At 38.0% G+C, this 25,491-nt stretch overlaps 4 protein-coding genes across 4 annotated transcripts; 2 read left to right on the top strand and 2 right to left on the bottom strand.

Moving 5' to 3' along the window:
- Positions 1-5,314: 5,314 nt before the first annotated feature.
- On the bottom strand, positions 5,315-6,584 carry GCK72_003896 (uncharacterized protein; the record flags this gene model as incomplete). The annotated part of the gene is made up of 4 exons (XM_053724318.1): positions 5,315-5,615; positions 5,663-5,937; positions 5,984-6,484; positions 6,537-6,584. 4 exons carry the CDS (start codon positions 6,582-6,584, stop codon positions 5,315-5,317), a joined length of 1,125 nt encoding a protein of 374 aa, XP_053588512.1.
- Positions 6,585-8,628: 2,044 nt separating this feature from the next.
- GCK72_003897 (uncharacterized protein) lies at positions 8,629-19,583 on the top strand (the record flags this gene model as incomplete). The annotated part of the gene is made up of 20 exons (XM_053724319.1): positions 8,629-8,986; positions 9,925-9,993; positions 11,899-12,159; positions 12,333-12,596; positions 12,653-12,811; positions 12,859-13,530; positions 13,580-13,614; positions 17,104-17,196; positions 17,241-17,357; positions 17,405-17,536; positions 17,580-17,696; positions 17,744-17,896; positions 17,942-18,058; positions 18,137-18,271; positions 18,318-18,434; positions 18,478-18,609; positions 18,656-18,772; positions 18,879-19,001; positions 19,147-19,501; positions 19,555-19,583. The coding sequence occupies 20 exons, from the start codon at positions 8,629-8,631 to the stop codon at positions 19,581-19,583; spliced, it is 3,555 nt and encodes a 1,184-aa protein (XP_053588513.1).
- GCK72_003898 (uncharacterized protein) lies at positions 10,684-11,279 on the bottom strand (the record flags this gene model as incomplete). The annotated part of the gene is made up of 3 exons (XM_053724320.1): positions 10,684-10,905; positions 10,956-11,101; positions 11,147-11,279. 3 exons carry the CDS (start codon positions 11,277-11,279, stop codon positions 10,684-10,686), a joined length of 501 nt encoding a protein of 166 aa, XP_053588514.1.
- A 1,107-nt stretch (positions 19,584-20,690) lies between the features above and the next one.
- GCK72_003899 (uncharacterized protein) lies at positions 20,691-22,134 on the top strand (the record flags this gene model as incomplete). Its single annotated transcript, XM_053724321.1, has 3 exons — positions 20,691-21,081; positions 21,596-21,936; positions 21,982-22,134. The coding sequence occupies 3 exons, from the start codon at positions 20,691-20,693 to the stop codon at positions 22,132-22,134; spliced, it is 885 nt and encodes a 294-aa protein (XP_053588515.1).
- Positions 22,135-25,491: the final 3,357 nt, after the last annotated feature.

Below are 25,491 nucleotides of genomic sequence, written 5' to 3' on the forward strand. Positions count from 1 at the left end.
ATAACTTTTGTATCATTAGTGAATTCACAAAATTGAATTAAATCTAAGAAACATTGATTCTGAATAACTTTTGTATCATTAGTGAATTCACAAAATTGAATTAAATCTAAGAAACAACGTTTCGAAATAACTTTTTGTAATGATAGTTAATTGACTGAAGGCGGTGGGTCGCCGCTTCGGCTGGTACCGTAACCTGATGTTGATTGATTGTCATTAGTGAATTCACAAAATTGAATTAAATCTAAGAAACATTGATTCTGAATAACTTTTGTATCATTAGTGAATTCACAAAATTGAATTAAATCTAAGAAACACCGTTTCGAAATAACTTTTTGTAATGATAGTTAATTGACTGAAGGCGGTGGGTCGCCGCTTCGGCTGGTACCGTAACCTGATGTTGATTGATTGTCATTAGTGAATTCACAAAATTGAATTAAATCTAAGAAACATTGATTCTGAATAACTTTTGTATCATTAGTGAATTCACAAAATTGAATTAAATCTAAGAAACAACGTTTCGAAATAACTTTTTGTAATGATAGTTAATTGACTGAAGGCGGTGGGTCGCCGCTTCGGCTGGTACCGTAACCTGATGTTGATTGATTGTCATTAGTGAATTCACAAAATTGAATTAAATCTAAGAAACATTGATTCTGAATAACTTTTGTATCATTAGTGAATTCACAAAATTGAATTAAATCTAAGAAACACCGTTTCGAAATAACTTTTGTAATGATAGTTAATTGACTGAAGGCGGTGGGTCGCCGCTTCGGCTGGTACCGTAACCTGATGTTGATTGATTGTCATTAGTGAATTCACAAAATTGAATTAAATCTAAGAAACACCGTTTCGAAATAACTTTTGTATCATTAGTGAATTCACAAAATTGAATTAAATCTAAGAAACACCGTTTCGAAATAACTTTTGTATCATTAGTGAATTCACAAAATTGAATTAAATCTAAGAAACATTGATTCTGAATAACTTTTGTATCATTAGTGAATTCACAAAATTGAATTAAATCTAAGAAACAACGTTTCGAAATAACTTTTTGTAATGATAGTTAATTGACTGAAGGCGGTGGGTCGCCGCTTCGGCTGGTACCGTAACCTGATGTTGATTGATTGTCATTAGTGAATTCACAAAATTGAATTAAATCTAAGAAACATTGATTCTGAATAACTTTTGTATCATTAGTGAATTCACAAAATTGAATTAAATCTAAGAAACACCGTTTCGAAATAACTTTTTGTAATGATAGTTAATTGACTGAAGGCGGTGGGTCGCCGCTTCGGCTGGTACCGTAACCTGATGTTGATTGATTGTCATTAGTGAATTCACAAAATTGAATTAAATCTAAGAAACAACGTTTCGAAATAACTTTTGTATCATTAGTGAATTCACAAAATTGAATTAAATCTAAGAAACACCGTTTCGAAATAACTTTTTGTAATGATAGTTAATTGACTGAAGGCGGTGGGTCGCCGCTTCGGCTGGTACCGTAACCTGATGTTGATTGATTGTCATTAGTGAATTCACAAAATTGAATTAAATCTAAGAAACACCGTTTCGAAATAACTTTTGTATCATTAGTGAATTCACAAAATTGAATTAAATCTAAGAAACACCGTTTCGAAATAACTTTTGTATCATTAGTGAATTCACAAAATTGAATTAAATCTAAGAAACATTGATTCTGAATAACTTTTGTATCATTAGTGAATTCACAAAATTGAATTAAATCTAAGAAACAACGTTTCGAAATAACTTTTTGTAATGATAGTTAATTGACTGAAGGCGGTGGGTCGCCGCTTCGGCTGGTACCGTAACCTGATGTTGATTGATTGTCATTAGTGAATTCACAAAATTGAATTAAATCTAAGAAACATTGATTCTGAATAACTTTTGTATCATTAGTGAATTCACAAAATTGAATTAAATCTAAGAAACACCGTTTCGAAATAACTTTTGTAATGATAGTTAATTGACTGAAGGCGGTGGGTCGCCGCTTCGGCTGGTACCGTAACCTGATGTTGATTGATTGTCATTAGTGAATTCACAAAATTGAATTAAATCTAAGAAACAACGTTTCGAAATAACTTTTGTATCATTAGTGAATTCACAAAATTGAATTAAATGTAAGAAACACCGTTTCGAAATGACTTTTTGTAATGATAGTTAATTGACTGAAGGCGGTGGGTCGCCGCTTCGGCTGGTACCGTAACCTGATGTTGATTGATTGTCATTAGTGAATTCACAAAATTGAATTAAATCTAAGAAACACCGTTTCGAAATAACTTTTGTATCATTAGTGAATTCACAAAATTGAATTAAATCTAAGAAACACCGTTTCGAAATAACTTTTGTATCATTAGTGAATTCACAAAATTGAATTAAATCTAAGAAACATTGATTCTGAATAACTTTTGTATCATTAGTGAATTCACAAAATTGAATTAAATCTAAGAAACAACGTTTCGAAATAACTTTTTGTAATGATAGTTAATTGACTGAAGGCGGTGGGTCGCCGCTTCGGCTGGTACCGTAACCTGATGTTGATTGATTGTCATTAGTGAATTCACAAAATTGAATTAAATCTAAGAAACACCGTTTCGAAATAACTTTTGTATCATTAGTGAATTCACAAAATTGAATTAAATCTAAGAAACACCGTTTCGAAATAACTTTTGTATCATTAGTGAATTCACAAAATTGAATTAAATCTAAGAAACACCGTTTCGAAATAACTTTTGTATCATTAGTGAATTCACAAAATTGAATTAAATCTAAGAAACATTGATTCTGAATAACTTTTGTATCATTAGTGAATTCACAAAATTGAATTAAATCTAAGAAACAACGTTTCGAAATAACTTTTGTATCATTAGTGAATTCACAAAATTGAATTAAATCTAAGAAACATTGATTCTGAATAACTTTTGTATCATTAGTGAATTCACAAAATTGAATTAAATCTAAGAAACAACGTTTCGAAATAACTTTTTGTAATGATAGTTAATTGACTGAAGGCGGTGGGTCGCCGCTTCGGCTGGTACCGTAACCTGATGTTGATTGATTGTCATTAGTGAATTCACAAAATTGAATTAAATCTAAGAAACATTGATTCTGAATAACTTTTGTATCATTAGTGAATTCACAAAATTGAATTAAATCTAAGAAACACCGTTTCGAAATAACTTTTGTAATGATAGTTAATTGACTGAAGGCGGTGGGTCGCCGCTTCGGCTGGTACCGTAACCTGATGTTGATTGATTGTCATTAGTGAATTCACAAAATTGAATTAAATCTAAGAAACAACGTTTCGAAATAACTTTTGTATCATTAGTGAATTCACAAAATTGAATTAAATCTAAGAAACACCGTTTCGAAATAACTTTTTGTAATGATAGTTAATTGACTGAAGGCGGTGGGTCGCCGCTTCGGCTGGTACCGTAACCTGATGTTGATTGATTGTCATTAGTGAATTCACAAAATTGAATTAAATCTAAGAAACACCGTTTCGAAATAACTTTTGTATCATTAGTGAATTCACAAAATTGAATTAAATCTAAGAAACACCGTTTCGAAATAACTTTTGTATCATTAGTGAATTCACAAAATTGAATTAAATCTAAGAAACATTGATTCTGAATAACTTTTGTATCATTAGTGAATTCACAAAATTGAATTAAATCTAAGAAACAACGTTTCGAAATAACTTTTTGTAATGATAGTTAATTGACTGAAGGCGGTGGGTCGCCGCTTCGGCTGGTACCGTAACCTGATGTTGATTGATTGTCATTAGTGAATTCACAAAATTGAATTAAATCTAAGAAACAACGTTTCGAAATAACTTTTGTATCATTAGTGAATTCACAAAATTGAATTAAATCTAAGAAACACCGTTTCGAAATAACTTTTGTATCATTAGTGAATTCACAAAATTGAATTAAATCTAAGAAACACCGTTTCGAAATAACTTTTGTATCATTAGTGAATTCACAAAATTGAATTAAATGTAAGAAACACCGTTTCGAAATAACTTTTGTAATGATAGTTAATTGACTGAAGGCGGTGGGTCGCCGCTTCGGCTGGTACCGTAACCTGATGTTGATTGATTGTCATTAGTGAATTCACAAAATTGAATTAAATCTAAGAAACAACGTTTCGAAATAACTTTTGTATCATTAGTGAATTCACAAAATTGAATTAAATCTAAGAAACATTGATTCTGAATAACTTTTGTATCATTAGTGAATTCACAAAATTGAATTAAATCTAAGAAACAACGTTTCGAAATAACTTTTTGTAATGATAGTTAATTGACTGAAGGCGGTGGGTCGCCGCTTCGGCTGGTACCGTAACCTGATGTTGATTGATTATCATTAGTGAATTCACAAAATTGAATTAAATCTAAGAAACACCGTTTCGAAATAACTTTTGTATCATTAGTGAATTCACAAAATTGAATTAAATCTAAGAAACACCGTTTCGAAATAACTTTTGTAATGATAGTTAATTGACTGAAGGCGGTGGGTCGCCGCTTCGGCTGGTACCGTAACCTGATGTTGATTGATTGTCATTAGTGAATTCACAAAATTGAATTAAATCTAAGAAACAACGTTTCGAAATAACTTTTGTATCATTAGTGAATTCACAAAATTGAATTAAATGTAAGAAACACCGTTTCGAAATAACTTTTTGTAATGATAGTTAATTGACTGAAGGCGGTGGGTCGCCGCTTCGGCTGGTACCGTAACCTGATGTTGATTGATTGTCATTAGTGAATTCACAAAATTGAATTAAATCTAAGAAACATTGATTCTGAATAACTTTTGTATCATTAGTGAATTCACAAATTTAAATAAATTCTAAAAAACACCGTTTCTCATAAACTTTTGTAATAATAGTCATATTCGGAAATGTTCAAAACTGGCGCCGTACGAATCAGAACCGCAAAAATCGTGAATTTGTCATGTCATTTTTTTGAACGAAAAAAGTTGCTCTTACTTTTTAGCTCATAACTTTCCTTCAAACGCTCCAAACTTACCCCCTGGGGGTTGCCACTGGCGCCGCAAGTTTTTGTATCACCACAAAAAAGAAATTTTTGGAAAAGTTGAGCTGTCAACGTGAGAAAGTGCACGTGCTCTCACTCCGAGTTTAGGTTATTAGTGAAAAGCCAGATTAAATTGGTTAGGAGTGGCACAAATTGAATAAATGTCTCATGTTGTGCCCTGGTACTATTTATTACAACGGAATGGGTCATAAAAGTTGAAAAATCTAAATTTAAATTCTATATTCATGAAAAAAAAAATTAAATGCATTCAGCAATCGTAAAATTCAATTCCTCCTGCAACTGTTCCAACTGCTCATTTAGCTCTCTAATCTCATTTAGGATCTTTTCATCATCATAATTCTCCTTCAATGTTTGTTCCAATTCCATCCGTCTTTCCACAGCTCTCAATGCATCATACTCTCCTTGAAACGATCCAGTTTCTCCATCTACATTCCGCCAACGTTTGTCCGGTGACCATGCGGTGAGTTTCAATGTTTGCTCCTCATACCAAATACTAAGTACTGGTTTGTTCCTCTGCTGCTGATATGAGTCAGCTTTTCTGAAAAGTCGGTTTTTTTTGAAACTCAAATAAATAACGATAGTTACATGAAATATGAGATTGCTTCAAAATAGTCAGAATTCAACCGTAGGATTCCATTGAACAACACATCTTCCGGAATATCTTCCTCCATTTCAATATGAATATATTTATTGAACATATCAATTTCACTTTGAATCCAGTACTTTAAGAATCTGTTCAAGTCTGCATAGTTGAGTCGATTCTTTCCAATATTCATTTTGACGCTATTTTTTATTTTTAACAGATGCTCGATGCTTATCCACTCGGAAGTGGGGAATTCGAAATTTTTAAGTTCGAAAATCTGAAAATGTTATTTCAAACCATTTTAATCAACCTTTCCAACTCACTCTTCCATGATTATAACCGTATGGAGGACTAGTGTTTAAAAGTCTCAAATGTTTCAATCGTGACGCTGTTTCCAGAATATAGTCCAAATCGTCTGATGGTATTTCTTCGTCACCTTTAATCACTATCCCTTCAGAATTTCTGATTATAGAATGAGAGAAGACGTCTTGAATACTAATAGTCCTCATCTCAGCGAGTTCCAGATATACTGCATTGTAGCGGCAGGGTAGAATCGGAATAACCTTCTCAAGGATGCTCAGCATAGTTTCCAACTCATTTGTGTCCGTTGGCTTCAACCACTTTGATAGTTCTTCTCTGATTAAGCAATTTTCCACTATTACTTCCGGAACTGCGGAACCGCATATTATAGACGTACGCTGATTTCCGACCCCAATTAAAATGGATGAGTCGGTGTCTTTAAAACAGCATCCATACCGTGCTGACGCGAGATTGATACTCCTTGTGATTAGTTCCATTTTTTGGAAGTTAGGCATAGACGTAGTCTGAAAATGAAAAATTTAGTGTAAAATAAAATACTATATACATATCACATACTGTTCCCATGTCTTCATCGACCTGATAATTCGAGCAGTCACCAAGCATGGCAGCTTTTGTAGTGGGAATCCGCCGCGATTTTCACTGGAAATAATCTTGCGTGAGGTACTAAGAAATTAATAATAAAATCCTTACCGTTGTTCTCCCATTTTATTGAAATGTAGCGCGTGTTTGGAATAAATAGATTGGAGGGCTGCGAGGAAAAAGAATATATAGCAAATGGCGGCTCGATGCACCTGCCTCTTCTCTGTTCATACTAATTATAGGAGAGGATTAAGGGGGTTGGCATACGGGGAAGCTGCTTTGGTGTCGGCTATGTCTTTATCTTTGAATACGGTCAGCAATTAGCTTGCTATGCCACGGACATACATTTTAAACATAGGATGCGGTAAGTGCACTCTTAGGATGAGATTTAATTATTAATGAAATGAAAAGGCATCATTTTCCTCAATTTCAATGATATTTCCATAAATGTCATCAATAGGACGCTCCTTCTAGGTACCGGTGGTATAAGAACAGCACACTTCTTACAACCGAGTTTTACCGAAACCGAATAAAATTGTGTGCGAAATTGAGAGAACCCGAGAAAATGAGAAATTTCTTAAGCGGATTTCGGTGGAGCTCAGTTGTAGTCAAGAAGCCATCGAAAAATTGAATTCACGGGATCAAGGAGATACTTGGTCTTCCACTACGCAACTTCTTGACAAGTTACTGTCGGTGAACTATCTTTGTAGAAAAGGTCTTTGTTCAGGTGAGATTATTGGTGATCGTCTTTTTCTTACGTCATCCCACTGTATAACCTCGTCACTTTTTGCCTCTTCTTCACACAGAGTCACCATTACTAGGATACTGAACTCAAGTGGGTCCCGTTGCTAGGCATTTTGACACCTTCGAGCTCCTTTAAAACCCGGTTTCAGCTCACTTTCAACCAGTTTTCCCTTTTTCAATCGTAGTTTTCCCTAACAATTGTGTTACTTTCACCATGAATCTTCTTTTATTCATGATAGCCTTTGCTATCCTAGCCAAAGTCTTCTGTGTAGAAAATCCATCAGGACCTAAAAAGGCTCCTGAAGGTTCTGGATCAAACGACAAGGCAGGCTTTGAATTCGGTAAGTGTACGTAGCTCAATAAAATCTGAATATAAATAGATAGGGTGAGTATCATTCGGATTTTCACTGTACCCTACTTTTGTCGAACAGGACATTCCGGTTTTAGCGTAACCTAAAAAAAATTGTGGATTCTAAAATTAGTTTGATTAGTTACTGATGGTTTTGGAAAAAACGGCAATTCCGGTGAGTGAATAAAACCTGAATATAAAGCGATGGGGAGAGTTTTACGGAGACTATGGGATTGTCAATCTATTGACTAATCGAGCAGTAGTAAAGTGAATCAGTGGAATCGCATGAGTATAAAAGAGTGTTTTTAAAAAATAAGTCTTAAGAGGATATGAGCAAGCGTAGTGTCCAGGAAATAGAGCTAAAGTCAGAGTGGATGTTACAAAATATTGGTTCGAACAAATCAGCTGATGCCAGGTAAACTTAATGCGAAGATGCTTGACTCTCAGTCGATTCGGAATTTCATTCGGAATTTCACTGAACCTTCCAGTTTTGAAACATAAAAATCGCAACATATTGGATTTTGAAATTAGTTTGAAAAGTTACACGTGTCTTTTTCCCAACATCCCACCGTGTTAACCCTCGTCACTTTTTGCCTCCTCTACAAACAAAGTCACCATTACTAGGATACTGAACTCAAGTGGGTCCCGTTGCTAGACATTTTGACACCTCGGGCCCCCTTTTAAACCAGAATTCAGCTCACTTTCAACCAGTACTTTCACTATGAAACTAATTTCTGACTTATCCACGATAACCAGTTCTCGAAACATGGGCAAATCTGATGTCACTGTCTCAAAAAATCAGAAAAGTGAGTAACGTGTACAAGCGGCATGCTTGAAAGAGAGTTCTTAGACTTGTTACTATGGATCACTTTTTACGACTTTTTGACTAGCAACCGAGCTCGCGTTTTTCCCCTTTTTTCTTCATTTTTCAACTTTTTACATTCATAAATTCATCCACAAAGTCCTTTATTAACTATGAAATCCCTATTTTTGTTATTGTTTCTACCACTTCTGGTACACTGTCAACGAGAATTGGATTGTGGTTTCTTGAATTCCACATTCGAGTTCAAGGATTGGGATAATGTTGAAAAAAGCTATGTCGGTGGATGTTGTACTTTCGAATGTGTTAAGATTCTTGACCGAAATGATAAGGATTGGAGAGAATCGATTAACACGCGGGCAATGTTTGTCAGTGAATTATACCGTGACGGAAACTGTTGCAATGATACTCCGTCGACCGTTGGGACAACTGAGACTTCTAGATTGACGACGATTACTACCACTTCTAATAATACCACTTTAATTCCTACCACCTATCACAGTGTCAGTCAAGGTAAGTGATCATCGCCAAAACTTAAAACAGTCATTAGTTGGTGGCTAACTGATAAACTAATCAAAGTCAAGGCTCATTCCTTCTGCCAACCTCAATATCACCAATTACTTAAGTTGTTCATTCGTCTTGAATCTGACTACAATCTGTTCCAACCAATCGCGGTTTTTCCGCTGTCAAAACCAGACTTGCAAGATTCCGGGCCGGATTTGAATTTTTGAAATTTTTCCACTACAATTTTTTGTCGAAAAATTTATTTTCTGAAAATTTTTCATATTTTTCCTCAAGTATATTTTTCAACAACCTTCGAAACCTACAAAAAGTTGTTCGTAAGAAATATTTTTCATAAAAAATCGGGAAATTTTCGAAAAAAAAATTGAATTTTTTTCAGTACTGAACTTCCGGGCCGACCGGGCCGGGCCGGGCCCAAGTAAATTTTACTTCCGGCCCGGCCCGGCCCGTTGCAAGTCTGGTCGAAACCACCTTGAGCGCATGATTTTTCCAAAAAACTGCATGAGACATAACGTGTTGCCAAGCGAAAACGATCAAACGGAAAAACAAGAAAAATGATAGGTTTTTGAAAAAAAACCGAATTCAGAGGGGCCGATTAGATCTGAAACATAAAAATCGCAACATATTGGATTGTGAAAGTAGTTTTACTAGTTCCATATCTTTTCCTCTCAACATCCCACTGTATAACCTCGTCACTTTTTGGCTCTTCTCTTCACAGAGTCACCATTACTAGGATACTGAACTCAAGTGGGTCCCGTTGCTAGGCATTTTGACACCTCGAGGCTCCTTTAAAACCACGGATTCAGCTCACTTTCAACCAGTTTTCCCTTTCTCAATCGTAGTTTTCTCTAACATTTGTGTTACTTTTACCATGAATCTTTTTTTATTCATGGCAATCTTTGCTATCATAGCCCAAGTCTCCTGTGTAGAAAAAGTATTAGGACCTGGAGGAGCTCCTGGAGGTTCTAGATCAAACGACAAGGCAGGCTTTGATTTCGGTAAGTGTACGTAGCTCAATAAAATCTGAATATAAATAGGTAGGGTGAGTATCATTCGGATTTTCACTGAACCCTACTTTCGTCGAACAGGACATTCCGGTTTTAGCGTAACCTAAAAAAAATTGTGACACCTCCGAGCCCCTTTAAAACCTGGATTCAGCTCACTTTCAACCAGTTTTTCCCTTTTTTTCGCTTTCAACTTTTCCCTAACATTGTGCAACTCAAAACTATGAACTCTTGTTTTCTATTTATGATAGCCTTGGCTATCCTTGGTCAAGTCTTCTGTGCAGAAAGCCTATCTGGGGCTCTCAGAGGTTCTGGATCAAACGAAAATAACTTTGGTGAGTGTTCGTAGCTCAATAACACCTGAATTTAAATAGATGGGGAGAGTTTTACGAAGAATATGTGATTGTCTGGCTTTGCTGGATCCAACGGCCACCAAGGCATCAATTACGGTAAATTTTTCTAACTGATAGAAACCGTCCAATGACTGAAAACGAACTGGATTACTTGTATATGAAAACCAGCCATTCTGCCCTGTCTGATCTCTCCTCATTTATGTGATAGTAATATCCTTTATTAACAATATGGGATTAAGAGCCATCAAATTTAAGAAATAAGAAGCATTGTGATTATGCCCCAGGTCTGCTGTAAAATAACATTTCCCTTTTTTATTCGATGCAATCCTTCTCACCACGCAAATTTCATTATTTCTGATTTCTTTCCATTGAATTCGCCTCCGCCTCCTAAGTATTTCAATTCTCCGTTGATGTCTACATATTCCAATCCGGCTGGATACTTTGTCGCGTACCATTTACTATTCTCACAATCCAGTCCAAAAAAAGAAAACAAATCCAGTGGTGGTCCTGTAGGCGCAGACGAGTTACCTTCGAGTTCAACTGTTTGAAGGTCCTGATGGGATAATTAGTAATTCATGAGTGCTTGGTTTGCAATCAACTCACTGCGCGATTTGAGTTTTTACTCATGTCATCAGGAGCAGATATTTCAGAAACATTAAAACGAGTTGTCAGGTAAGTGAAATAATGCGCACCACATGTGACATTTCTAACACAACCAGATCCTTCACTGAATAACACATTGTTCCTCTCTGAAAAACATTCATTTGTGAAATTCCCATGTTTTTTGTCCTTACGGAACATTGACGCAGCAAGATCAAGAAAATCTGAGCATTCGCAAACATCATCAGTTGATCTTCTTTTCAAACAGCTTTGACCTTCTTGAAAGAGAAGTACAAGAATAACAGAGAGAAATATAAACCAGTTCATACCTAGTGTATTTTTTTACTTCTATCTCCATATTTCCTCTCTTTATATCCATTTTTCGAATGATCTATTGGTTGATTTATGTTAATTAAGTGACATGAATAATTACAGTTCATTAACTCATTTGCATAAAATCGTTTCATGGAAAACATGGTTTTTGTCGTTATTCACCGGAAGTATTTATTTCTTCACATTGATCAAATGATACATTTTTCTATCACTTTCTCTCTGTGTCTTACCTTCTTATCTTTTGTCAATTCTCGTGGTGAAAGGACTAAATAAACCTGCAGGCAGTTACATAGAGAATGTTCTAAAAATACCTTTATTGTCTTTCCGAGTAACCTGAAAATTGATTAGCTTAAGACAGAGTCTCATGCTTTGAGGGATAGGTTGTTGCAACTGTTGTATAAAGAGGGTTTGTGTCTTGAAACTGAACGTTTCTTGTGAAAAATTGAAATAGATGTCTGTCAAAATGTGCATGTCAAAACATATTAGTTTGATGTCGCACTAATCACACTAATCAAAAATAACATATGAAACTTGTAATTAGAGGGCCACTAGTTCTAAATTTCTAATACAATAATAATAATCTCACTAACAATATTAAAATTAAAATTTTCAGAAACAACTACTTTATCTTCTACAACTCCCATCAGCACTGTTCTTCCCACAACTACTGAATCTTCTTCTACTCGTTCCCTTCTTACTGGCAATCTCGAATGTGGTGCTCTTACAAACACTCCTTGTTGTACACCGGTCATAACGAGATGTCTTACTCGAGAGACAAATGATTGGTTGAGCTACGGCAGTATTGATGAATTTGGAAAAGATTTGAAAGACTGTGGATGTTTTTTAACGACTACTGGTACAACTACCAGCACAGGTGGGTAACTTTTAAAGCCAGTGCGTGAGTTCAGAACGCTGAAGGCGTGAATTTCCAAATTCGTACGATACAATAAAAAGACGAATGTAAACCAGGATCTTTCAAAAACCGACGACTTCAGCTGTCCATGCACTAGCTCAAATTATGTGTATCCAAATGAACTCTTATTTCAGAAACACCTACAACTCCTTCAAACTCCTCAAGCTGTGGTTGGCTTGCCACCTCGTTCAACCTTGATGCGTACACTATTAATGGAGGAACCGATTTCTCCTACAATGGAACATGTTGCTCGGATGTTGCAGTCAACACTTTGAAAAACGGACATGAACTGGTTTTGAACACCAACAGTAGATACAATCAATGGGATTATTTGGTGAATTTATTGTATTGTGTTGAAGGAGCTTGCACTGATCCGCCACGTTGGGATAATTGCTCGAGTGAGTTTTTTTTTCAACTGAAACGTAGCCAAATCTGACAAACGCGCATTTTTCAGGGTCCTCCACTTCATCTTCTTCATCAACATTCCCTCAAACCACCACTTCATCAAAGTTGACAACCTCTTCCGGCCGTACCACTGATTCTATCATCATCTCAACTGATAGAGAGACGTCTTCCACTCCAAGCTCAATCGCTGCATCGATCGAAACTGGAAGTGAGTTTACCAATAGTCGTGTTGTATTCTATTATTCCATTTTTCAGAAGGAGACAACAACGATGAGACGACTACTATGGCAACGACTAGTACTGGATCCACATCTGAAACGAAGATCACCACTGACGTCGAGTCGTCTTTAGGAACCACCAGCACCAAGTTGAGCTCAGAAGGAAGTACAGGGACTGGAAGCACCGGAATTGAGACAACAACTCTGACGGCAACGACGCCTTCGTCTGTAGGATCTACGACAACTTCCGAAGCATCCACCACAGTCAGCACCGCCACTTCCTCAACACCGACCTCTGCAACTGAGACGACCGCAACGGAGAGTAGCGTGACAACTTCTGAAGACTCCACGACCGCATCAACATCGACCACGTCATCTACACCGACAACGTCGCACACTTCTTTCTCTTCCCGCTCCTCTGACACCACTGAAACCACCATGACAACACCGACAGCATCGACCACAACAGTGACTGAAAGCTCGACAACTCCAACTTCGACAACAACGGAATCCATGTCATCGGCGTCCACGACCTCCGGACAGACTGAACAATCAACACCAACCACAGAAGTTACTGGAACCACCACCTCCCACACAACTTCTACTGGATTATCTGGAGTGTCGACGACTTCTGGAACAACTGGAACCACAACTGGAACATCTGGAGTGTCTACTTCGACGAGCGCAACAGGATCAACTACAACAACCGGTTAGTTTTTTATTACTCGTGTTTATATTCAAATGTAACAATTTTCTAGGTTCAGATACCACAACAAACACCAATGGAATCTACGTAAGTTTCCCCATTTCAGTTTGTAATCCGTTTGTATGACCTGCATGCCTTCCCTTCCCAATACCCATCACTTTTCGTTCAGTTCCGGAATACTACTAGTGTAACGCGGGTTTAAGTGCGTTCTCTTAAACCGTGTTAACGAGTGAACTGTGTTCTGTAGTGTGAGTATCCATGAATAGATTGCACAATCTTTATTGTTGTGGCGGTATAATGGAGGGTCGGCGGGAGCCGACCGACCACGACCACTTGGTGGAAGCTAAACTGAGATAGAGGGGAGATGAGGATGTGGGGTGTTTTGTGTCTGAGCTAATGACAGTTGGTGAGTGCATCATGGGGAACGTGTGGTTAGATCTTTGCCCCGTGACATCCTTCCCCTTTTGGAAAGATGCTTCGTCCCCGAAGCGCCATGAGATGTTTCAGACGCCTGGGGTTGAAACATTCTCCATCAGGTAGAAAGATGAACAAAACAACTGGGCTCTCCCTCTCCTCGGCAGCTGCTTTGTCCCGGAGCTTCTCTTTAATTAATGGTGTTGATGAAATTGAGAGATAGCTCAGAAACGGAACAACTGTCGAGTCTCTTAACAATTTGGTGTCATAGATAAAAAACAGAAATTCGAACAAAAAAACAAAGCATCATAACATACAAATTGATATTTATACCTGAAAGAAACGTATTGACTTATACTATTGCCCTCTCTCCGGTTAAGGTCTAGGGGTCAACTTCCGCGGTAATCTTTTTACAATCAGACAATAAATGAGGACGGGATTCATGACCTAACAAAAAAAATTACAGGAGCCTATTCTTTTTCAACAATTTTTTTTCCAAAATTCTTTCTCTAGTTGTTTTGAAATTATGAGTTCACTTTTTTTTTCTGAACTCCAAATACAATAGTCTCAACGGAATGATTTTTCCATTCCCTCAATAGCACTTTTGGCTTTTCAATAACTCCAATTTTATAGCTTCCTTTGAGCTTTTTTCAATTCAATATTAGTAGTTTTTCAAGAGACATCAAATACTTACAAACAACTTTCACTTTCAATGGGGAAAACTTTCAGTATTAGGGCTCGAAAACGAAGTACCGCGCAATTTGTCGTAGAATCCGGCTACACTCGGATGGTGCTGCTCAGTCGTGTCCAGTCAATCGTAGTTGAATCAGCTTCCAAAAAACATTCGAATAGTATTGATCGTAGAAATAGAAGAAATATAGGTGGTAGCGGGTGGTTTCCATGGTGTAGTGGGGTGTAGGAAATATAGCACTCAGGATCTTCTGTATCATTTGACTCACGGTTCTCGAAAAGTCAAGTTCGTTTGAACGCAGAACTTGAAATTTCTACTCGAGGTGGGACTTCCATGTAACGCGGGTTTAAGTGCGTTCTCTTAAACCGTGTTAACGAGTGAACTGTGTTCTGTAGTGTGAGTATCCATGAATAGATTGCACAATCTTTATTGTTGTGGCGGTATAATGGAGGGTCGGCGGGAGCCGACCGACCACGACCACTTGGTGGAAGCTAAACTGAGATAGAGGGGAGATGAGGATGTGGGGTGTTTTGTGTCTGAGCTAATGACAGTTGGTGAGTGCATCATGGGGAACGTGTGGTTAGATCTTTGCCCCGTGACACTAGTGAGATCTTCCCGAATTATACTTGAGTAGCTACCGAGTTGATCTACTGCCTCAATGACAAGGGGTTGAGAAATGTCACTTATTATCAAAGTATCAGCGGGGCCTCTGATTGAGTTCCACTCATGTGACTCCAGTTCCTGTCACTAATTAAGTTAAGTATAATTGTTTTAAAGTTTTAAAATTTTAAGGAAAAGGCATGTTCGGGACCTCGAATGAGTTCCACTCATGTGACTCCAGTTCCTGACCCTAATTAAGTTAAGTATAATTGTTTTAAAGTTTTAAAATTTTAAAATTTAATTAAAATAATTTAATTTACATCCGCGAGCGGAAATCAGAGAAGTACCTGTTACTCACCTTATTTTTGTCTCCATCCATTTTGTTGTTCCATTGGTGTGTTGCGGCAGTGCATCGCTGTAGTGATTGGTAGTGGCTGAAAATAAAATAATTTAAATGAGAAATCTAATGAATCCAAAAAGATATCTGATAAGAGTTATAAACGGATAGAAAGCAATGAAAAATAGAGAGCGCAAAAAGAGAGGACTGCTCGGTACGGAAGTGAAAGGGACAACTGACTGTAATCTACCTGGTTGACCTGTTCTGGGTTGGGGGCGTGGCCTAGTTGCCATCATCTGTCCGATTTCCCAGTGAGATAAGGGACAGGTGCGAGGATTTGCGGCAGAGAACAAAGAACACAGGCAGATTTCTTCACATACATTATTGATTTCCGCGTTCACACCCTGTCTACATGACTGTTATCTATTCTAGATCGGGATTATTCAAATTCATGTCACTTATCTTGCTGGGAAATCAGATAGATGATGACAATGTGTGAATTCGTTGACCTGTTGGAATTGGATTGAAGCATCTGCTGTTTGTTAAAAATAGCGCCGGGGGAATTGAAAAATCTAAATCTAGAGAATAGGAACTTTGTTAGTAACACATGAAGTACTTTGGTTACTGTAGTATTCGTTGCAAGACGCTACACAACTGGTCAAAAGGTGATCAACTTTTGCTGTTTTCAGTTGAAAATGACCAATTTTGAGAGTGTGCCATGGTAATTGTGAATGTCGCACCATAACATTTTTTAATGGATCATACAGATTTGTTGTAGAACTTTATTTTTGTAGTTGACAGCTTCTTTGTACGGGTACTCTCTAGCAAGTTACATAACGACAAAGTAATTTCTTTCTCAAATCGACTAATTTCAGTGCAAATTAGTGCGATTTTGAGCTGTCGTCTTAAAATGGCCATAACTCTCTAGGGAGTACCCGTACAAAAAAGTTGTCAACTACAAAAATGGAGCTCTACTTTTGATCTATATGATCCATTAAAAGTTTTTTTGGTGTGACATTCAGAATTACTATGACACACTCTCAAAGTTGGTCATTTCCCACTGAAAACAGCCAAAGTTGATACCTTTTTGTCCGGTACTGTAGGTAGAATACAAAAAGAAACAGAGAGCCCAAAAAAAAGAGAAGACTGCTTGGTGAGAGGGCTTCACAAGAAGATAAGGTAGCAGGTGGTATTAGGTTAACGGAAATGACCGACACAATAGACCAAGAGAGTGATTACCATTTATTGACGATGAAATGCAAGTATGTAGTGCTGGAAGGATTAAAATTGAGCAGCCAAGATTTGAATGTATTCTTGAAGCACTGGATGGCTGGAGGACGCTCTAAATTGAAAGAATTGCGCGTTATAACCGGGGAATCAATCGATTCAATCTTGCTCACAAATTGCGTCAAGACACTCGGGACCGAAGACCTCACATTTCATTGAAGCATGAACTCCCCAAAAATTTCAGTTCACTACCATCTAACTTTCCTGATGACTCTACGTCCTCGTATTTCTATAACTTTGATTTCAGAGTTCTACCACCCCAACGACAACTCCTGAGCAAACCACCACTTTCCCGTGGGCCACCGGTGGCACGACGAGAATTCTGCCTTCGGGAGAGATAGTGAGTTGTAACAAACGGCCCAAAACTCATCACTCTGTTTTTAGATCCTCTCGGAGTCCCTGATCGCGTACGAAAACTGTACGACGGTTCTCATGCAACTCATTTTCAACCCGGTAACCAACACGACAAGAACGGAGTCAGCGAGGGATGCCAATGGATGCGTGAGTTATCTAAATTTTTGTTAGATCTTGACTTGACTTGATTCCAGAAGACGTCAACCACGACATTGATGATATCCACAACTCCAATGACCACTCCAACTCACTCCAGTACCGCCAAGACAACCACCTACAACTGGCCAACCGGTGGAACGACGAAGATTCTTCCTTCTGGAGAAATCGTAGGCTCAATCAATACGGCCTAGAATTATAAAGATCTTTCAGATCTTGTCCGAGTCCCTCATTGCATACGAAAACTGTACCACGGTTCTCATGCAGTTGATATTCAATCCGTCAACCAATCAGACCAGAACCGAGACGACCACAGATGAATACGGCTGCGTGAGTCTTCCTTGATGCTGGACAAGGTCTAATGTTGAGAATTTCAGAGAACTTCTACCTCGACCTCCTCAAAGTTCTCCACGACGCCAATGACGACGACGACTTCGGAACCCGGAACTACTGCATCAACATCTTCGAAGACCACCACCTACAACTGGCCTACCGGAGGAACCACAAGGATTCTGCCTTCTGGAGAGATCGTGAGTTGTAAAAAAACATCCTAAAATTCATAACTCTGTCTCAAGATCCTCTCTGAGTCCCTGATCGCCTACAACAACTGTACGACGGTTCTAATGAAGTTGATATACAACCCAAAGACGAACAAAACCAGGACAGAGACGACGTCAGATGCTGAAGGCTGTGTGAGTTTCGCGAATGGGACACGACGCGGCGTTTTATGATCTCCAGATGTAGGCCTAAGCCAGAGTCTATGTTTCCAGAAAGCCACCACTTCCTCTGTCTACATCACCACGCCAATCTCTGGAGGATCCACTACACCATCTCCATCTGACGCCACGACATCTTTCCAGTGGCCAACTGGTGGAACCACACGGATGTTGCCCTCTGGAGAAATCGTGAGTCTACTAGCGCTGAAATCTTTTACTGAATGAACAATTGCAGATCATCTCGGAGTCCTTGATCGCATTCAAAAATTGCACCACCATCTTAATGCAGTTGATATACAGCCCGAGGACGAACACCACCAGGACAGAGACGACGGCAGATGCAAACGGATGTGTAAGTATATTCTGAGCTAAAGCAACCAACCTGCGCGTTTCAGAAAGCGACGTCGACAGGAGCAGTAACCGGATCTCCAGGAGTAACATCTCCGATGGCCACTCCCACAACAACGGAAACTCCATTCACCTTCCCGGACAGCAAGACAACTCAAATCTTGCCGAATGGAGAAATCGTGGGAGAAAATTCAGAAAACTCAAAACTTAGAATCCATTTTTCAGATTCTATCGGAGTCCCTAACTGCCTATCCAAATTGCACAACTGTCCTTAAGCAGTTAATTTTCAACCCGGCAACCAATACTACCAGGACAAAGACGTCATCGGATGCTCAGGGTTGTGTAAGTAGAGACTTAGAGAGCCGCAACGCACAATACCTGGGCTCCATATCAGGCATTGCTCAAGTTAGATAGAGCGCGGTTGTTGCATTACAATTCCGATTTTCAGAAAGCCACGACCACAACCAAGCCATCAGCCACCACTCCGATTCCACCAACGACTACAGCCAAATCGTCCTCCACCACCCCTGTCGCCTTTAGCACTGCCTCTCCAGTCACCACTACTACCGAGGTTTTTTTGAAATCATAATTTCCTGAAGCCCTAACGAGCTCTTTCGTACCTTTTTGTCAGTCTCATCTGGTATTGCTCAATTTTGATAGAGCGTCATTGTTGGCTGAATAAAAACCCGATAATCACTTAATCTTTTGGTTTTCAGAAAACCACCACCCCGATTTCACCAACGACTACAACCAAGTCGTCCTCCAGTGGAGCCTCCACCACTGCCGTCCCAGTCACCACTACTACACCTCCACCGACGACTACAACTTCTCCACGACGCAGAACCAGAACCACCACTGCCGTCCCAGTCACTTGTCCGTTTCCATCCAATCTCAACCTGCAATACACTAACCGTCCGACATCTGAAGAGATAAAGAAGAACTATGCAGTTGGGGAACGGATTATCCATATATGTAAAAAATATTATATGCAAGAATTGTCCAAACAACCACTTCGGATTTACCAATGTGGAGAAGACGGGAAATGGATTGGAACGTTGCAGAAGTGTGTTTGTAAGTCAATTCTTGAGTGTTTAGAGATGTTTAATAAAACGCTTATATTTCAGTGGAACCAGGACGAAAAGCAGAGTTGTAGAGGAGTCGTGTTTTGGAAATCAGTGATTAATTTTTTGAAAAATGGGATTTAATTTATTTGGGAATAAAATTTTTGATCTGTTAAATGTTTGTTTACTTTTGGGGAGATGTACAGTACCGGACAAAAAGGCATCAACTTTTGATTTTTTCAGTTGAAAACGCCTAACTTTGAGAGTGTGCCATGGTAAAACTAGCATTGAATAATTTGGTTGATTAATTCAGCATTGAATAATTTGGTTGATTAATTCATTTGCATATTGAACTGTTTTTGGAGCTGGGTAGAAGATCATACTTGCAAGCCGGGCCAAATCGGGCCGGCACGGGCCGGCGCGTAACTCGCTTCAAACTCAAAGTTATGGGCTGAAAAATATACCAAAATGTAGATCTCGTCGAGTTCTGTGTCACTGATATAATACGGGCCGGATGGCTATTCGTTAATGTGCGGCGCGCCGGGAAAAAGCGCCAAAAACGCGAAATTGGCCAAAAAAGTATTATATCAGTGACACAGAACTCGTCGAGATCTACATTTTGGTATATTTTGCAGCTCATAAAACTCAGTTTGAAGCGAGTTACGCGCCGGCCCGTGTCGGCCCGTTTCTTTTAGGTTTGCAAGTATGTAGAAGATAAGATATGAATCTATCCAGTACATACTTCACTTAAAAACGAAGAACAGTACAAACTTCCTAGCGAAAGGCACACCTTTAAGTTTGGTAGGCATTTTGAAACGTCTCATTAAAATGCGTGATGAAGTGTTTCAGAGTGTACTGATATTACCCTGAAACTTGTTGTTCCAGTATGATGAAGTTCTTCAGCTATATGAAAAATAAAAAGTTTCTGTTATATCTTTAGTTTTCGACCGTTTGAATTATTAGAATCTTGAGACTTCTTTCCTTCTGAACCTTTCTAGACATGGGCTGGTATGATGTCACCCTCTCTAACATTAGAAAATTGGTCAACGAAAGAAAGAAAAGAAAGAGAGTTACTAGACCTGTTGCTACGGACACTTTTTACGACTTTTTGACTAGCAACCGAGCTCGCGTTTTCCCTTTTCTCTTCATTCTTCAACTTTTTACATTTACAAATTCATCCACAAAGCCTTTTCTCTACTATGATATCCCAGTTTTTGATATTGTTTCTACCCCTTCTGGTTCACTGTCAACGAGAATTGGATTGTGGTTTCTTGAATTCCACATTCGAGTTCAAGGATTGGGATAATGTTGAAAAAAGCTATGTCGGTGGATGTTGCACTTTCGAATGTGTTAAGATTCTTGACCAAATTGATGAGGATTGGAGAAAATCGAATAAACCGCGGGCAATGTTAGTCAGTGAATTATACCACCGTGAGGAGAACTGTTGCAATGATACTCCGGCGACCGTTGGGACAAGTGAGACATCTACTATTATTCCTTTTACTGCTCCAACTGTATCCAGTACTACTGATACTAGCACTTCTGATAATACCATCTCAATCCCTACCACCTCTCAGAGCGTCAGTCAAGGTAAGTGACTATGCCAAAAGCCTATAACAGTCATTAGTTGGTGATTAACTACCGTAAAAACTGTAATAGAAGCGCCCCTGTAATAGAGGCGCACTTTCGGAAGGGGGTTGAAAAATAGAGGCGCATGCGCCTATATTACAGTTTTTACGGTAATCGAAGTCAAGGCTCATTCCTTCTGCCAATCTCAATATCACCTGATTATTCAAGTTGTTCATTAGGTTTGAACCAGACTACAATCTGTTTCAACAAGGTAGCGTTTCTGTCGTAACCACCCTGAGCGCATGATTTTTTCCGAAAAACTGCATGAGTCATAACTGGTTACCAAGCGAAAACGCTCAAAGGGGCTCGATTCGTTTTCAAGGTTCTCTATTTTTTAAATTGAAATAGATGTCTGTCAAAATGTGCATGTCAAAACATATTATGTCGCAAATCCAATAATGAAGTTATTGAATTTGTTAACTTTTGACTCATTTTTCAATCAATTTTTCTATCACTTTTATACAATTATTTGCAGAAAAAGAGATTCAAATGGAAGAAGCAATTATAAATCTCAAACATTTAGTCGAAAATTTAAGACTATTTGATGGCATCCAAAGATTTGTGAATGAGCCGGAAAGTTTGTATGAGATCGCAAAGAATATGAGAAAAGCACTGAAAGAGGCGGAACAAACTCTGGAATTCGCGATAAAAATGGAGAAAATCGTCGAGAATCACTATAAAAATAGTGAGAATTTCGAAACGAAGCTTGCGGAAGCCAGAGCCATAACCGAGTTTGCACAGAAGCTAGACACATTGATGAAAACAATAATGGATACTATAAAACACATTGCAGACGTTCTCGAGATTGATATTGAGGTATTTAGAACTGAAAAACTTCGAAAAACTATCAAATTTTTCCAGGACACATGGCGCCGAAGCGTCCTCCGCCAGTTCCATCAAACCATTGATTGGTTCAACGCACCGCCCGATTTCGAGCCGATTCCAGAGAATTCCATTTGGTTTTTCAGCATCTTATTGGCTACTCTCGTATTCTATATGTACTTTACCATTTAATATATTTTTCCCCCTCAATACCAGTTTTTATTTGTTTTCCTCTTGTCAAAAATTGCAATTTTCCCATTCTTAAGCCCAAAGTTATCATTTTTTATATTTAAAAGCCAACTACAAAAAAACGTCTACTTTTGATCTGTACGATCCATATAAAATCTACTTTCTGGGGCAATCAGTATTACCATGACACACTCTTAAAGTTGGACATTTTCCACTGAAAAATGCAAAAGTTGATAGTTTTTTGTCCGGTACTGTAATTAATGGGGAAGAGGAATACTAATAGGGTATGGTTTTAAATTCTTAAAATTCGCAGGGTACTAACATATTAAAAATCAGCCTAAACGGATCAACTTGGCGCATGTGTAACGTGGCTGGTGGCTTGTGCGTGTCTCTTAAATTGTAACAAAGACTGGTTTGCGCAATGCTCTCGGAAAAGCTTTTATTATTGCAGAACGAAGATAGATAAATGGAAAACAAACTATTAATTTTTGCCCAGGGCAGGAGGAGAAGAAAGCACCTCGACAGATGAAGCGGCCGACGACAATAGAAGATTTTGAAAGTGACGGTTACAAATTTAATTGCTCCGAAATACTTAGCTTATCCATCTGGTGATATCGCATTCGTCTGAGCGAAAAACGACGAAGAGGAAAAGCGTAAGGCAAGAAGAGGGAAACCAGAGAGACAGAGCATGAAGAGAAGAGATCAGGATGATTAGTGAAAAAAAACTCCATTTAGTAGTATTTTCTCGACATATTCTCTTTGTTCCTTATGTTCTCTTCCTCAATGTTTTTTTCCCAACACAAAAGTGGTATAGTTTGTCTGACCTTTATCTTCTACTTATATTTGTGTTTATTTATTGTACCAGAATTCAAATTAAAAAAATTTTTTCTAAAAAAACTTATTCTTCCTTTTATCACATTTCTCGGAATATTCTTCTTTTGTGCTTTTTTGAGTGTGGGAAGAAAGATACCCAGATTTTTTCAGTGTTATCAGACAACAATTTTAAAGCCTCGTAAGTTGAGAACGCGACGATAGGAGAAATCGTACTCATTCACTCTTATTGCTTGGGTAGAATTAGAAAACGGGAATAGAACAAACAGAAAACATTTATTCTCAGTAGCGTTTGAAAAATTATCAAAAATAATTCACAATTTTCAAAAAATCATTATCACATCATTATTTGAAGTACTGTTAAGAGTTGAACAAACAACTACCTCGCACCCATAAACCCGGAAAACCTAAGCTAGAAATCTCGTTGGGAGAGATCAGAACAATAGAGTGCTGCTAATTTTTTTCTGTGTATATCGCTTATAACTAGAGTATTCCGGATCCCGTACTGAAGGTGGGTCAGTATCACCGTATGAAGATAATCAACGCGACTAGATTGCTAGCTGTTCCTAAAGGCCCGAACCCGCACACCTGGCCTCAGCCCCCATCAAGACAGTTTCTAGGGTCATAATGCAAGCTGTTCCTAAAGGCCCGAACCCGCACACCTGACCTCAGCCCCCATCAAGACAGTTTCTAGGGTCATAATGCAAGCTGTTCCTAAAGGCCCGAACCCGCACACCTGACCTCAGCCCCCATCAAGACAGTTTCTAGGGTCATAATGCAAGCTATAATGCAATAATGCAGTAAAGGAAACTAAACGTTTTATTTCAATATGAAATAGTTTCAACAAATGGTTTTTTGTTGATTAAAAACTCGTTGGGAAGATGATCAGTTCTTAGTAACGCCGAGGCACGTTCGGAACATCCATACGACCCGAAAAGTGAGTAAGAAGATACAAATAACTATAGGAAACTAAACGTTTTATTTCAATATGAAATAGTATCAACAAATGGTTTTTTGTTGATTAAAAACTCGTTGGGAAGATGATCAGTTCTTAGTAACGCCGAGGCACGTTCGGAACATCCATACGACCCGAAAAGTGAGTATGAAGATACAAATAACTATAGGAAACTAAAAGTTTTATTTCAATATGAAATAGTATCAACAAATGGTTTTTTGTTGATTAAAAACTCGTTGCGGAGATGATCAGTTCTTAGTAACGCCGAGGCACGTTCGGAACATCCATACGACCCGAAAAGTGAGTATGAAGATACAAATAACTATAGGAAACTAAAAGTTTTATTTCAATATGAAATAGTATCAACAAATGGTTTTTTGTTGATTAAAAACTCGTTGCGGAGATGATCAGTTCTTAGTAACGCCGAGGCACGTTCGGAACATCCATACGACCCGAAAAGTGAGTATGAAGATACAAATAACTAAACGAAACTAAAAGTTTTATTTCAATATGAAATAGTATCAACAAATGGTTTTTTGTTGAATGAAAACTCGTTGGGAAGATGATCAGTTCTTAGTAACGCCGAGGCACGTTCGGAACATCCATACGACCCGAAAAGTGAGTATGAAGATACAAATAACTAAACGAAACTAAAAGTTTTATTTCAATATGAAATAGTATCAACAAATGGTTTTTTGTTGAATGAAAACTCGTTGGGAAGATGATCAGTTCTTAGTAACGCCGAGGCACGTTCGGAACATCCATACGACCCGAAAAGTGAGTATGAAGATACAAATAACTAAACGAAACTAAACGTTTTATTTCAATATGAAATAGTATCAACAAATGGTTGTTTGTTGAATGAAAACTCGTTGGGAAGATGATCAGTTCTTAGTAACGCCGAGGCACGTTCGGAACATCCATACGACCCGAAAAGTGAGTATGAAGATACAAATAACTAAACGAAACTAAAAGTTTTATTTCAATATGAAATAGTATCAACAAATGGTTTTTTGTTGAATGAAAACTCGTTGGGAAGATGATCAGTTCTTAGTAACGCCGAGGCACGTTCGGAACATCCATACGACCCGAAAAGTGAGTATGAAGATACAAATAACTAAACGAAACTAAAAGTTTTATTTCAATATGAAATAGTATCAACAAATGGTTGTTTGTTGAATGAAAACTCGTTGGGAAGATGATCAGTTCTTAGTAACGCCGAGGCACGTTCGGAACATCCATACGACCCGAAAAGTGAGTATGAAGATACAAATAACTAAACGAAACTAAAAGTTTTATTTCAATATGAAATAGTATCAACAAATGGTTGTTTGTTGAATGAAAACTCGTTGGGAAGATGATCAGTTCTTAGTAACGCCGAGGCACGTTCGGAACATCCATACGACCCGAAAAGTGAGTATGAAGATACAAATAACTAAACGAAACTAAACGTTTTATTTCAATATGAAATAGTATCAACAAATGGTTGTTTGTTGAATGAAAACTCGTTGGGAAGATGATCAGTTCTTAGTAACGCCGAGGCACGTTCGGAACATCCATACGACCCGAAAAGT

Source organism: Caenorhabditis remanei, chromosome II (genome assembly GCF_010183535.1).
Source record: "Caenorhabditis remanei strain PX506 chromosome II, whole genome shotgun sequence".
Classification (NCBI taxonomy): domain Eukaryota; kingdom Metazoa; phylum Nematoda; class Chromadorea; order Rhabditida; family Rhabditidae; genus Caenorhabditis; species Caenorhabditis remanei.